The sequence below is a fragment of the Vicia villosa genome, linkage group LG4 (genome assembly GCF_029867415.1).
Source record: "Vicia villosa cultivar HV-30 ecotype Madison, WI linkage group LG4, Vvil1.0, whole genome shotgun sequence".
Lineage (NCBI taxonomy): Eukaryota > Viridiplantae > Streptophyta > Magnoliopsida > Fabales > Fabaceae > Vicia > Vicia villosa.
Window position 1 is genome coordinate 134859525 of NC_081183.1, and position 14964 is coordinate 134874488.

At 34.1% G+C, this 14964-nt stretch overlaps 2 protein-coding genes and 1 non-coding gene across 7 annotated transcripts; 1 reads left to right on the forward strand and 2 right to left on the reverse strand.

Moving 5' to 3' along the window:
* The first annotated feature begins 3422 nt into the window (after window positions 1-3422).
* Window positions 3423-10047, forward strand: LOC131595262 (calmodulin-binding transcription activator 5-like). 5 transcript variants are annotated; one of them, XM_058867567.1, is made up of 14 exons: window positions 3423-3566; window positions 3709-3842; window positions 4802-4927; window positions 5292-5407; window positions 5603-5691; window positions 5889-5934; window positions 6341-6512; window positions 6631-6750; window positions 6843-6901; window positions 7085-7474; window positions 7595-8292; window positions 8417-8963; window positions 9103-9411; window positions 9621-10044. In XM_058867567.1, the coding sequence occupies exons 2-14, from the start codon at window positions 3776-3778 to the stop codon at window positions 9684-9686; spliced, it is 2805 nt and encodes a 934-aa protein (XP_058723550.1). In that variant the 5' UTR covers window positions 3423-3566; window positions 3709-3775; the 3' UTR covers window positions 9687-10044. The 5 variants fall into 5 exon arrangements, with proteins under 5 accessions (XP_058723550.1, XP_058723553.1, XP_058723552.1 ...); XM_058867570.1 differs by having other exon boundaries at window positions 3428-3566; window positions 3702-3842; window positions 6652-6720; window positions 9621-10047; XM_058867569.1 differs by having other exon boundaries at window positions 3428-3566; window positions 3702-3842; window positions 6631-6720; window positions 9621-10046.
* Window positions 10048-10775: 728 nt separating this feature from the next.
* On the reverse strand, window positions 10776-12815 carry LOC131595263 (GTP-binding protein SAR1A). The gene is made up of 3 exons (XM_058867571.1): window positions 12518-12815; window positions 12285-12416; window positions 10776-11331 (listed from the first exon to the last, which is right to left on the reverse strand). The coding sequence occupies exons 1-3, from the start codon at window positions 12644-12646 to the stop codon at window positions 11011-11013; spliced, it is 582 nt and encodes a 193-aa protein (XP_058723554.1). The 5' UTR covers window positions 12647-12815; the 3' UTR covers window positions 10776-11010.
* LOC131600923 (small nucleolar RNA snoR83) lies at window positions 11473-11594 on the reverse strand. The gene has a single exon (XR_009283525.1). It is a non-coding gene; the product is annotated as a small nucleolar RNA snoR83 (small nucleolar RNA).
* Window positions 12816-14964: the final 2149 nt, after the last annotated feature.

The window sequence follows — 14964 nt, forward strand, 5'->3', positions numbered from 1 at the left end:
TATAACACTGGAAAACATCCAATCATGTTATAAAAAGCATGCATATGAATGAATTGACACTATGCATGTGGTACCAACATCATCAATGGGAAAAACCCACCGACCGATCCAACATCGTCAAGACACGGCCCTGCCAACACAGATTCCACACAATGGAAATCATGCCCTTCACTGATCCAACACATCATCATGGATACAGCCTCACAAATGATTATGAATGCATGCAAACATATATGAAACATACTTATACCATCGTCAAGTCTATGAGTAACATCATCTAATACTCAATTCATCATCATCATCATTATCATCAAAGCATGTTTATATATATATATATATATATATATATATATATATATATATATATATATATGCATCATTCAAATACAATCACATCATCAATCATCTCAAGGATTATTTCACAAGGTTCGCCCTGCTCGAAACGACACACAAAACAGGCCAACGGTTCAAAAGTTATGGGTTTCATAAGATTTTTTATTTTTTCAAAAACCATCAGTGGTAATCGGTTACCCAAAAGCCAGTAACCGGTTACCGTATCTCATGAAACTCATAATTCTGTTTTTTGTATGGGTAATAGGTTACCCCCCTTTCAGTAACCGATTACTGCCTCCCAGGCAGCAATACTTACCCTTTTCACACAGTGGTAACCGATTACTCTAATCCCAGTAACCGGTTACTTCGTACCTGCAACCCCAAAACTCAGATTTACAGCATCCCACACTTCTATTTTCACTGAATTCATACCAATACGAATTCAAGCAACCAAATTCCACACACAACACACAACACATACACATATAGCATAAAGTAGGCATCAATTAACATCATAACAATACTAACATCTTAGATTTCATCAAAATGAACAATTATCATCCAAACATCCCAAATCCCTAATTTATCGTATGACCCAATCGATACGAATTATACACCTATTCTGTACTATCATCTTAAAACCCGATAATAGAAGTTAACCAGATAAGTCCCCCTTACCTTAGCCAAGTTCTTGATTTGGTCCTCTTCCTCTTTGGTTCCTCTTTCACGTTCTTCAGTTCTCTCCTTCAGCTTCTCTTCTTTTCACGTTCTAACTCTTTTTCCTATTTTCCTTTATTTTATGAAAACATAAAATAAATTAGTAATGAGCTCACTCACTTGGCACCCCCACATTACTAACATCACCATTTGCCCCAACGACTCACATTTTATAATTTCCCAATAATCCCAATAAAATGTTAATTTGAATAATTAATTTAAAACTTAATTAAATTAATAAATAAGAATTTATGGGGTGTTCTTCACTGTCTCACACCCTTACATGGTGCCCACTGCAGAAGGATCACCGCCCAGACCAGCTCATTAGGAGATATTAGAGGAGCAACAGTCTTAGTTGGACCACACTCAGGATGTGTTGCTTCGCTGTTGTCAGATAGTTGAGATGGGCGGACATGCATTGAGGCCAGTTTCTTCCCTGAGGGGTCTAGTGGCAGGCGTATAGTGGATGACATGATTGCGGTGGCACAGGGGGCACTTATGTACCGTAGACATCGCGCTAGGATGGGTGGGAGAGAAGGCGGTAGAGGCAGAGGAAGCGGCAGATGCAGAGGAGGCAGCAGTGGCATAGGCAGAGGAGAGGATAGAGATATTGTCCAATACACATAGTAGTGACTGTGGTGATTATTTTGATGTACTTTATTTTGATGACATTGATGTACTGTTTTTTGATGATGTTTATGACATATGACTATTTTGATATATTATTTTTATGTACTATATAGGATCGAGGTGACATATGATTATTTTGATATATTATATTTTGATGTATTATTTTGTTACATGAAAAGATTGGAGTTTTGAGGTGAAATATAACCGGTTTAAAATATAGCAGCAACTTCTAGAGCTATGTCTACGAAAACGTATGGCGCTAAGACGTTCCTGATATACATCTACGAAAATTCTCCTGAAATGGATTATTTTGAAGCGTTTACCAGTTAAAAATACTTCCGTATATGTAACTCTGAAAAAAACTAAATTTTAGCCACAAAAAGTATTTCCTAATATGTATCTCCAAAAAAAGAGAATATAAATGGAATTGCGTTAAATGCCTAAAAGTATCAAAGATGAATTAAGAAATTGCCAATTAAAAAGTCTAGTTGGTTAAATGATTGTTATCTGTATTAATAGGGATATGAGCAATTACCTCTATTTTTTTCTTTTTTATATAACAATTATCTCTATTTTAGTCTATTAGTATTTTTGTCTTTGTCTTTCAAAAAAGAGGCATTGACACCGAAGACTTAGCTATTTAAAATGTAATATTTGGTCATTTTGTTTCAGCTTTAAAAAAATAATTTTTTTATATTTTTTAAAAATAGATTTTACAAAATCGTTTTTTAAAATATTACAAATTTTTTTATATTCACTTTTTCTAAATTCAAACTTTACTTTTGACATTCTATAACATAAATAAACATTACTGAAGACCAAAACATAATAAAAATAATTTTTTTAAAAAAGTGATATTTCAAAAATGATTTTTATAAAATTTATTTAAAATAGCTTCAAAATTAAATGATTTTTTAAAATTTTAGTATCCAAAAAAATTTCAATAAAAAGATAAAATACCTAAAATAATATTTTAAAAATAATTATCCAAACCAAATTTTCATTTGAAAAATTTCTTTTTACTATAGATTATTTAATATATAGAAATTCAAAAAAAAAAAATCAAAACAAACAGGTTATTGTTGAACATATTTCTTATGAAAGATCAAAAGTTTGTATATTATTTTCTTCCTTTTGCAACCTAAAATATATTTTAATTCTTAGTGTAATCTATCATTCTGCATCTTGCAAGGCTAAACATCCACTGTCATGTTCTCTCAACTTCTTCATCAGCACATGTCTTCTCCTTTCGTGCCACCAACTCCTTCCCTTACTCCTCTAGTAATTCTATCACCATCAATTTCATGAACTCCTACACTCCCACCCTACTATCACAATTGTTCTCCTTCATCCACCAAGCATTTCATATATGACATGCTTCCCTCTTTTTTATTTTAATTCCCTTTTCCATTTGGTTGAGTTGGACTATGGTCAATGGTCATATTCATAAAAAGCTGCATGGGAATGAATAATGAAGTGTGATCACTCAACAATCTTGGTCCCACATTTCACCCTTCAAATAATTATACTAATATCCTATTGGTTATCTTACCTATATAATAATATAATAATATATAGATTTTGAAGTATACTACTTTTTAAATTGAAGTTTTCTAATCTAAGTAAGTGTGATAATTTTAGTTATCTAATCTAAGAAAGTGTGGTGATTTTTATTCTCGACAAAAATAACAGTGTAATAATTCTGGCCAAAATAATAATATTAATAATAATAGAAAATAAAACCGGGAAAAAAACGAAAATAGAAAATAGAAAAGTAACCGAAGACAAAGAACAGAGTGTCATTAATATTCAGTACCAGCGACTTCTTCTTCTATTTTTCTTTTCTTTCTCTCATTCTTCTCCTTCATATCCATCTCCATAATTAGGTAAAGTTTTCACCTTTTCTTCTTTTTCTCTCTCTCACCCCCTTTTTAAATTTTGTGCCCCCTTTTTTCTGTTCACAATTATTGATTCAATATTTACTGCTATATTTTGTGTACTTGCTGACTTTAATGCTGTAGCTTGTAGGTTATGAAGTTGTTGTGTTTGCTGTGAGTTGTGAGAGGAGATTTTTTCATAGGTTTCCTTTTCTGTGATGATGGCACAAAACTTAACGGGGCAGCTTGTTGGTTCAGAGATACATGGCTTCCACACTTTGAGTGGTACAAAGATAAATTATATGCATTCTTGTTTTTCTGTCTGTTGGTTGTTCTTTGGATTATGCTCTTAATTAAGTTCTTATGCTCATAATTAAGTTCTTATTTTGAAATTTTCATTTTTATGTTCTTGTTTAGCTTACCTTGGTTTGGTTTTGTTTATTTAATTGAAACTAATTAGCTTGTTTTAGCTTCTAAAGATGGAAGTTTGTGATTTTCAAGTGCAACTTAGGAGTGAAAATAGGGTATCATGAATCATGATTCATGACGACTCTTCTATGTTTTGTGCTTTTGTCTTCATATTAGAAGCCACTTTTTTTCTTGTTCATTGGTGGACTTGGTTTTAATTGGATTGACTTTTAGGGGAGTTTGTTAGTTAAAATAATTACCTGCTTCTTCGTTTATGAAAAAAAAGGCTTATTTCTTGTCCATGCCGAACACCCACACTGAATATTTGTGATTACGTTTAATTAATTTATTTTTTCAAATTATTACCGGTGTCGCAGTGTCCGTGTCCGTGTCGTATTCGGGGTGTCCGTACTTCGTAGTGTTTCTGAAGAATTTAAGAAAAAACATAAACTAATTTCAACTTATGTTAAGAATGGTGAATTGAAGTAGAAACAAATGGCTGCAGATTTAGTAATTGTTGCTTGTTAGCATCTCGTACAACTAATGGCTGCAGAGTATATTAATTTTGTGAGCTTTAGTAGGGTGAACAATAGTGTTTCGACATAAAGCTAAAAGTAAAAACTAGCATACGCATATGGTAGTTTTTGTCCAGCCATATTAGTTGTTGTTAAGAGTCTCACATCAGATAATATATGGCCTGAACATGAACATGAGCTTATAGATAGTTGCAAACTCAAAAGAAAAGAATATTGATCATCTATTAAGAGTGGTGATAGTGATCGTCTATGTTAATTTGTTGTTCTAAAGTTTTTTTTTTTTTTTTGTATATGGTTTAGATCTTGATGTTGGGGAAACTTTGGAGGAAGCAAAAAGCAGATGGCTTCGTCCAAATGAGATTCATGCCATTCTCAGCAATTACAAATATTTTACTATTCATGTCAAGCCAGTGAATTTGCCCAAAAGTAAATTGCTATCCGAAGTAACTTGACGTTTCTTGATTAGATTCGTGTTTCCATGTATATACTATATAATATGGTCAATCATATTTATATGTGTCTGTTTCAACTTCTATTTCCTAATTTGGATGAAATGAAACATTTGATTTTCTTGCTTCCTACTCTAAAGCATTTAGTTTGCATACTTCTAGACTCTTCAGTTCTTGTTGAACCTTTTCCCTACAAATAGTAAATAAAAAATGAAATAGAATTTTGATTAAGTGGTTACTTTGCATCTAAATCACATGTGTTCGCGTTATTATGGATTATATGATGTCAAACAGGATTTGAGTTGCCAATGCTAATTTCACCATAATTGTGTTTAAAACAGGTGGTACTCTTGTACTATTTGACCGCAAGATGCTTAGGAACTTCCGAAAAGATGGGCACAACTGGAAAAAGAAAAATGATGGGAAAACTGTTAAAGAAGCTCACGAGCACTTAAAAGTCAGGATTTTAATTTTCTTGGCTGTTTATTTGATGTTTTGTCAAAAAATTACACTTTTTATTTTCTACTGTAATCTTTTTCTTCCTAATTTTTTTTGTTATACTTGATACTAATGTTAGTTTGAGTTACTATAGATTAATGTATCTGATTGTTGACATATTTTCTTTTCATTCTTATTTCCCCCTATCAATCAGGTTGGTAATGAAGAGAGGATCCACGTATATTATGCACATGGCCAAGATTGCCCAAGCTTTGTTCGAAGATGTTATTGGCTGCTTGATAAGTATGTATATCAATATTTATCTTAACCCTTAAGGTCTCAATTTCTATATATCATGTAGGCATGTTCGTATTTATGATCTAGGAATTAGTGGTGGTGTTTTATATTTCTTGCTTTGTTTTTTCTTCTTCTGTTAAACAAAATAAAAAGAAGTCGGCTAATAGTCAGGCGACTTACGATTGGTGTCGTTTTCTTTTCAGGAGTCTGGAGCACATAGTCCTTGTTCATTATCGTGAGACACAGGAGGTCGTGTTAATCATTTTCTTTCTTTCTTTTCCTTTTAAAAATTTAACTCGGCTTGACAAATAATGGTGTATGTGTTGCTTTGCCTGATAGAAAAACCCTGTGTGTATTTTTGGTTTTGTGATGCATTTGTATAGCCTTGTTTACCAATGAATGTGCTTAGGGGTATCCCAAGTCTAGAAAAACTTTGTTGAAAGTGAATTTATTGCTAAAACGAGCAAGTATATCCATCTTTGTATTTTCAATGAAATTTGAAAAAAAATAACCGTTCATGCTCACATTAGAGGAGCCTTGTCTTTCTAAGTCCCATAATGGTTGATGGATGTGTGTGATTGATGCTTTACCATGTGATCTATTTATTGAATAAAATTTGGCTTGCTAACGTTCTTTAGGTTGTGGATTGATACAGTCTCAAGGCTCTCCTATTACACCGGTAAGTTCATTAGGTTGTGGATTGACACAGTCTCAAGGCTCTCCTTTTACACCGGTAAATTCAAATTCGAGCTCTATTTCTGATCCAACTACGTCGTGGATTCCATCAGAAGACTTAGATTCTGGAACCAATAGTGCTTTTACTAATGGTGAGAAATGACATCTAGATAATTGTTGTATTTTGTTATTGTTGTCATAGATACTGTTGTTATCTTTCCACGACTGTGTACAAATTTTCATTCCCTTTACTGTTTCGGAGAAAAACAGGGCTGAATGGAAATTTAACAGGTAGAAGTCTTGAACAGAAGCTTCATGAGCTCAATACACTTGAATGGGATGACCTAGTGGCTTCTCATGGTAATACTAGTACTATACCCAATGGAGCAGGTAATTGCTTGTGTAAAAATGCTTTATCTCAGAACCAGTGGCTTGTTGAGAAGGAACCTTACAATTTAATACTTAAATTTAAAATTTGGCAGGAAACGAACCACATTTCTATCAACTAAATCAAAGCTTAATGAATGGAAGCGTTAGCAATGTAAGATAATTTCTCCTTTCATTTGTGCTATCTATTCTGCTCATGTTGTAAAAAAATATTTATTATAATCAATATAAATCAATATATATTCCTCGTGTTTTTCTTCTTCCTCTTTCTTTTTGTGATACTTGTTTTGTATTTGTACAGCTGTTGTTCTAACCTATACAGAGTTTTTATTACCAGGTTGCCGGGAGTCCAGCAGAAGTTCATTCTTTTGGGAATTCACCTCCACTAGAGTCTGGGACTAGTAATGTTTCTTACAGTTTCCAAGAATGTGTTAACCCTCAAAAGAATCATGCTATCACTTTTGGTGGTGTTGATTCCGTGGATAACACTTTAGTCAATGAAGGCTTGCAAAGTCAGAACAGCTTTGGAAATTGGATGAACAGTGCCATTTCTAATACACCATGTTCTGTAGAAGCATCAGCTCTTGAATCATCAATTGCTTCATCTGTTCATGATCCATTTTCATCCCTGCGGATGGACAATAATCAGCAACCTTCACTGCCGGAACAAGTGTTTCATATCACTGAATTGGCCCCTGCATGGGCTTCTTCCACGGAAAAAACAAAGGTTTCCTTTTGCTTTTCCTCATATGTCTAATTGCAACTAACTATTTTGTTACAACATCCTTCTTTTCTACCAGTCTTTTGCAATTATAACTGAACATTCATGTTGCTTTACTTCTTGCAGGTCCTGATAACTGGATATTTTCACCATGATTATCAACACTTTGCAAAGTCCAATCTAGTGTGCGTCTGTGGCGAAACAATTGTTCCTGTAGAAATTGTTCAGGTTGGAGTTTACCGATGCTGGGTATTGCCGCATTCTCCAGGATTCGTAAATCTCTATTTGAGCTTTGATGGCCATAAGCCCATTAGCCAAATTGTTAATTTTGAGTATCGTACTCCTATTTTGCACGACCCTGCTGCTTCGATGGAAGATACATACAACTGGATTGAGTTTCGACTTCAGATGAGGCTTTCTCATTTGCTTTTTACAACACAAAAGACCCTTGATTCTTTCTCTAGTAAAGTATCACCTACTGCACTCGAAGAGAGTAAAAAATTCGCCTCCAAAACATTATTTATTTCCAAAAGTTTGCAACACTTTATGAAGTCGTCCGACGCAAACACAACTCCATTTCCGCAAGCAAAAAATACCTTCTTCGAAATTGCGTTGAAGAACAAGTTAAGAGAATGGCTTTTGGAACGAATTGTACTAAGATGTAAGACTGCGGAGTATGATGCACAAGGGCAAGGTGTGATTCATCTGTGTACACTTTTGGGATATACTTGGGCTATTACATTATTTTCATGGTCAGGCTTGTCGCTCGATTTCCGTGACAAATTTGGATGGACAGCTCTTCATTGGGCAGCATATAATGGAATGTACGATGATCAATGTGGTTTTTTTATTAATACTTTCTTTATATGCATTTTATCCTTCTAATCTAGTAATAAGCCTGAACAAACATATCGTTGTCTGTTTGTTTGATTCGAAATTTGTTTTCAGGGAGAAAATGGTTGCGACTCTATTGTCTTGTGGGGCAAGGCCTAACTTGGTGACAGATCCAACTCCACAAAATCCCGGTGGCTGTACTGCTGCTGACCTTGCTTACATGAATGGATATGATGGTTTAGCCGCTTATCTTTCGGAAAAGTGTTTGGTTGAGCAGTTCAACGACATGAGCTTAGCTGGAAATATCAGTGGTTCACTCGAAACCACCACGACTGATCCAGTAAATCCAGAGAACCTTACCGAGGACCAATTGTACCTAAAGGATACATTGGCAGCTTACCGAACAACAGCTGACGCAGCAGCACGCATACAAGCTGCGTTTAGAGAGCGCTCACTAAAATTGCGCTATCAGTCGGTTCAATTTAGCAGCCCGGAGGAGGAAGCACGCCAAATAGTAGCAGCAATGAAGATTCAACATGCCTTTCGCAACTTTGAGACAAGGAAAACGATGGCAGCCGCTGTTCATATTCAGCATAGATTCCGTACGTGGAAGTTGCGTAAAGAATTTCTCCACATGCGGCGTCAGGCTATAAAAATTCAAGTAACAGCTGCTCTTCCCATATCTGTTATTGTTGATTCTCTATTATCTCTCTAAAGTTTTAAATATAAACAATAGAAACCAATGGCTGCATTAATATACATAGTCTTGAAAAGCTTGATTGCTTTTATTTTCAATACAGGCTGCATTCAGGGGCTTTCAAGTGCGTAGGCAATATCGTAAGATTTTATGGTCTGTTGGAATTCTTGAGAAAGCAATCCTCCGTTGGCGTTTAAGGAGAAAAGGTTTTCGCGGACTTGAGGTGAGTCCTGTCGAAGAGATGATAAATGAGAAGCATGAAAGCGACGTAGAAGAAGAGTTCTTTAAGACCGGTAGGAAACAAGCAGAAGAACGTGTTGAGAGGTCTGTGGTACGTGTACAGGCAATGTTCCGATCGAAGAAAGCACAACAAGAGTATAGCAGGATGAAGATGGCCCATAGTCAAGCAAAGGTGACTAAAATAAGATAAATTATATTTTGACAACAAAAATCAACAACAATATGGATGCTTAACGCCGTTCAAATTGTATTTGAATTGCATTAACTACTTAAATTTTTGTCGAAACTTGTTATTCCGTTTTGTGCCAAAATAAAACAGTTCCTAAAACAAATACATGATTAAGATTATGATTATTTACTTGTTAGAATTGTTTTGTGCAGCTGGAACTTGAATTAGAAGACCTTCTCAATTCTGATGTGGACATGTTAACAACAAAGACAGCATAGGTTGTTCCTATGAAAGGTTTTATGTTTCTGGAATGCAGTCAACTCCTTTAGTCTTGTGTAATGTAACAAACTAGTGATAATTTGGTGCTTTTTTTTTTTTGTATAGCATGTAGATCCTGTAAATTTCATAGTGTGTAATTTCGATGCATGATGACCCTTTCAAAATGCTTTAATATCTTGAAATGGGGTCATCTTTAAAGCTTTCAGCTTAATTAGGTGTTTGGTGGATGCTTTTGAGCCCTTCTTTAATGTGATTAGACATAAATGTTGTCAGCACTTTTATGTATTGATAAAGTTTACACTTTATAATGAGTGATTAATGTGGAATAGAACACTAGCATACAATAATTGATTACATTCATATCATATGGTTTCATTCCACCTGTTCTAATTGTAGAAACAAAACTCATAACTTTTCTAGGCATGCTGTTTTTCATATAATCATATTCCACAATACCAAACAGTTCTCCAAATTCACTCAATTAATCATCTAACTAGGCTTTAGTTACAGTTCTCCAAATTCACTCAATTAATCATCTAACTAGGCTTTAGTTAGGGTTGGCATGAGACCAACCATGTACCTCCATTTGGTTATGGTTATCAATGTGATATTCAAATTATGAATCATAAGATAGTCATTAATAAAAACAATATTTTTAAATGAAATCGAGTGATATTCAAATTATGTACATAGTAAAAATAATGATTTACTATACTATTGAATTACATAAAAATTAATGTTATATGAAAGACCATTTTACATAAAAATTAATGTTATATGAAAGGCCATTTTGACGTTAATCTTTTGATATCATAATAGTATGATAAATCATTATAGATTAATTTCAAATTTTATAGATATGATCTATATTATGTTTCAATCTAACAATTGATTTTATGAATTTTATGATGTGTCATCAGTAACCTCCATCGAGTCATACATTTACCCTTCTCTCCAATATTATGGATGTGTCGCCATGTTTGTATAAAGCTTTTTAACATTGTTAAAGTATTGAAACTAACATTGCCATGGAATCCTAGTCATATCATAGGGTAGAAATAAGATAAAACAGTGCTTCCATTCACATGTAAGAGGGAAAAAACTGTATTAAGATTCTTCAAAATTATTTAAGTTTCTGCCAAGCCATTCCATCCTACAACATAATCAAGTGCTTAAAAAAAACCTCTACAGATACAAATGTTATTACCATGTAACATTACTGCAGTTGTATCAAATAATCCAATCAAAAGCAAAAACAAAAGGTAAATAACTTGTGATTTAACTGCAGAACAGTGCCTAGTTGACCAGCAAACAGATTGGACTCTACTTGATATATTGTGAAAGCCACTGGAAGCCTTCGCCGTATCCCATCTTGCGGACAATGCTGCACATGAATACTTCAAGTGGTCGAACGTTGGAGTCTATAAGATTCACCTTTCCTTTACCGGTGGTGAAATTGGTTAAGCCCAGATGATATCGTAGCTCGTCTTCTGAAGCTGCATATGGGATGTCAATCTTGTTTCCTAGAATAAGAAATGGAACATTTGCCAAGGATTCGTCTGAGAGCAAGGCATCAAGCTCCTTCTTAGATTCTGCAAACCTCTCTTTGTCGTAGGCATCGACTAGGTAAACTACCGCATCCACCTGGACAAAGAGTCATGTCAAAACAGTCTCACAAGTGCTTATCAAATAGACAAGCTCAAATAAATCAATTCAACCAGATCATATATCAATTCAAAACTTCGTCTTTGAGTGCATAAGAGAGATGATTAAAAGAAAAAAAGTACATGTGTGGAAGGCAACTAGTAAACACCTCCTGAAGGGTTTAAAGAGGTGCTATCAGCGAAACTTCCTGTTACTTTTTGCCTCCCATGAATCAGATAAATACAGATAGCTTTATCTGGGATTATGAAGGCATAAACTTCTGAATCAATTAACACTTGTGTAAAATGTAAAATTCAGCCAATAATTGTGCTACATTAAATTATTACCAAGAATGAATCATAAAAAGTTTCACAAATACAGTATCTAAAATGTAGATGCTGTATATTTCAAATATTTATAGCAACAGCAGCAAGAGATTGCCACATATGAAATCAAGCATCCCATACAATAGGAAGTAACACCTAAGAAACACTAACCGACACAAACACAACACCAGACACAACACTAACATGTCAACACCACCAATAATAATTTGAGAAAATTAATGATTTCAATGTGCAGCCATTGACATGTTGTTGGACACTGACACTTGTCATACCTTAGATTAGACACACTTTCATCCAAAGTGTTGGCACAACATAGATCATAACCTTGACAAACAATAGAGCCTCAAAAATGAAACAATGAAATTGTTACTAAGACCAAGAACCTATCAACAGCTACTGGAAGTTATTTTCCAATCAGCACAAAGGCTCTATTCAGAAAAATAAATCACTTAAAAACCAAGTTGAAACAAATTAACAAACTCCTCCCACAAACAAATCTCACTTTAATAAACTCAAAATCACACCAAGAATTGCAAGTACTCGCTTAAAAAAAACAAGAAATTGATAATCAACAGAAAGTGAGATCTAAACCCAAATCAAACAGACCTTAGCATAATAGTCTTTCCAAACTCTCCGAGCAATTTGATGACCACCCAAATCAAAAGCTTTAAACTTGATCTTTCCAATACTCAATTCCTCCGAAGTGGGATGTTGGGTCGGCTGATGTTGAACTAATCTCTGCAACAAAAAACCAAAAATGTAAAAAAAAAAAAAATCAGATTTTTATTCAAAAATCGAATTTTGATGATGAAGGGTTAAGATGGAAAGGATCAATCAACCTCATCTTTGAGCATGTGAAGAAGGGTAGTTTTGCCGGCATTATCGAGACCAAGGAAGAGAATCTTGGCTTCTTTTTGCCAGAGACCAAGGGAAGCAAGAATGCCATAGAACCAATCAAAGATGAACATAATTGGTGATCAGAGAGAGAGATCTAAACCCAAAACTTGAGAAAGAATGGGTTGATTTGAAATCTGAGATGGTGGATCGAAGGAAGGAACCGCAACAGATCCCACAGAGAGAGATCACGTGTCTCAGTCTTTGTCTGTCCCTCTTGGCTACTTCAGCTTTGCAAAACTCATGTGAATTCAACCTCACACCCCCAAAATTAAACCTCGTACCCACATCTAGGATGGTTTGACCAAAATATCCTTTAAATAAAAAAGTGAAATTATAAAAATAAAATGAATGTTTTGGGATTTTTAAAATAAGTTTAATATCATTTTTAGTCTCTTATCTTGTCAGAGTACCTTTCGATCCTGTAATTTTAAAAGGAAATATTTAGATCCCTCAATTATTCAAATAAGTTCATGTTTATCCTTACCGTTCAAGCTTTTATTTAGTTAAAGTCAATTAAAATGTAAAGATGGTGCATAAGTGTATTAGTTTATGATAACCTGACAATGTAATGCATAAAAAGAGAAAACTCACCCACTCAGATTTCTCAGTTCTCTCAAACTTTTTCTAAAAGTTTTCTCAAACCTCACTCAATAGAACGACAAGCACGAGGATGGCGAAGGAAGTGAACTGTTAAAGAACGAAGAAAACACCAAGACAATTTTTTTAGTGAAACGATGTATACTGGTAATGTTCTTTTTAATCTTCGCCCAATTCTAGTTTTGGGTTTTTTGGGTTTGCATTTTAGGGTTTGATGGGGTTTGCATTTTAGGGTTTTTCAACTTTTGATACGATTTCTATCAATGCTCATATTTGATCATCCAAATGCGTCAGGTTGTTTTGGATTTGATTTGAAATTGTGAGTTTTGATCATTTTTAATCAATTAGCCTAATTGATTAAATTTCTTCAGCCAGGGCTTCTTGGTGTTTTGGTTTGATTGTTGGACCTATTGCTTCTTTGACACCTCTAATTCATGTTTTTAACACCCCTAAACTTAAAAGCACTTGAACAAATTTGTTTTTAACGATTATAAATAATTAAATTATTTAAAATAAATATATTTAAAATAAATATATTTAAAATATGAAAGGGTTGAAAATGATTATTTTAAAAGGTTAATCAGATTAATTGATTATTTCAACCTTAAAATAACTTTACATGCATCAAGAAAAAATCTTGATAAAATTTTCTTAGGGAAGAACACTTTAAAACATCAATGGATGAGAAAGTGACACCGGAAACACAATTTTTTTAGTGTTGGCGTGTTTAAATCAATTACAGACACATAAAATGGCTTAGTGGTAAATCTAGTAAAGTAATAATAATTCCACCATAAAGTAGAATTGTTAAACACAAAAAAATTTATACATATATTAGTTTACTATTTAATTTACAAATGGTTTTTTAATACTTTGACCAAGTAACACTACACAACTAATACAAAATTCCAAAAACAATTTATAATATATAATTCAAAAATCAAACACATAGTGCATAAAAACCAAGCACACGTAACAGTTGAAACACCACAATTTTTTCCATCACAGAAACTCACTTGCTCTTACTCACATCATAAAAACCATTTTTTACAATTCCAAAAGACCAAAATGAAAGTCAAAACACAAATTAAATAACAAAGAGCATAGAAAAAACGTCATCTTGAAGAAACTTACCGATTTCACAACTGCGTCGTCGTTGTTATGTGGTATCTCGTTTCGATTCGTTTCGTCTTGTCGTCGTTATGTAATATCTCGTGTTGTTTTGTCTCGTTTCATCTCATCCCCGCATTTCATTTCATTTCTGTGGTGCCTCATTTTATTTCATCCCGTCACCGCATTTCATTTCCTTTCTATAATGTCTTGTTTTACTTCGTTTCATCTCGTCGCCGTAAAAGGCAGCGTTTTGTTTTGGAATAAGCGAGAAGAAACAGGGAACTGTTTGCAGAAGAAAGCGAGCGTCGTTTGAACTTTGGAGAATGACATTTGGAGAAGAAAGAGAGTATAAACTTTGAACTTTGAGAAGAAAGAGACTCACTTATGTTTTTGGAGAAGAAACAGAGTTACTTATATTTGTGAAACATAAGAGTATTCAATAATATTTAATAACTGGAAAAAATGGGCCCTCCATAATATGAGGCCCAGCGCTGTATAGCCTGTTGTGCTGGTGGAGAGTCGGCCTTGTGTTCCGGTTCAAGAGTGAATCAGATCCTATGGTGGGGACCCTGTATCCTTGATGGTGGAACAAGGAGCAAAATGAACCTGTGTGTTCATGAATTGGTACCACATGCATTGAGTCAGTGTTGTTGCATAACATTCTATGTGGCATTCCATA

Excerpts from the sequence above, each read along its gene's own strand:
- LOC131595262 (XM_058867567.1), top strand. The coding sequence starts at position 3,776 with ATGATGGCACAAAACTTAACGGGGCAGCTTGTTGGTTCAGAGATACAT. Across the intron at positions 7,475-7,594 it reads CTTCCACGGAAAAAACAAAG|GTCCTGATAACTGGATATTT; the intron begins GTTTCCTTTTGC and ends TACTTCTTGCAG. Across the intron at positions 9,412-9,620 it reads TGGCCCATAGTCAAGCAAAG|CTGGAACTTGAATTAGAAGA; the intron begins GTGACTAAAATA and ends TGTTTTGTGCAG.
- LOC131595263 (XM_058867571.1), bottom strand. The coding sequence starts at position 12,646 with ATGTTCATCTTTGATTGGTTCTATGGCATTCTTGCTTCCCTTGGTCTC. Across the intron at positions 12,417-12,517 it reads TTCACATGCTCAAAGATGAG|AGATTAGTTCAACATCAGCC; the intron begins GTTGATTGATCC and ends TTTTTGTTGCAG. Across the intron at positions 11,332-12,284 it reads GGAAAGACTATTATGCTAAG|GTGGATGCGGTAGTTTACCT; the intron begins GTCTGTTTGATT and ends CTCTTTGTCCAG.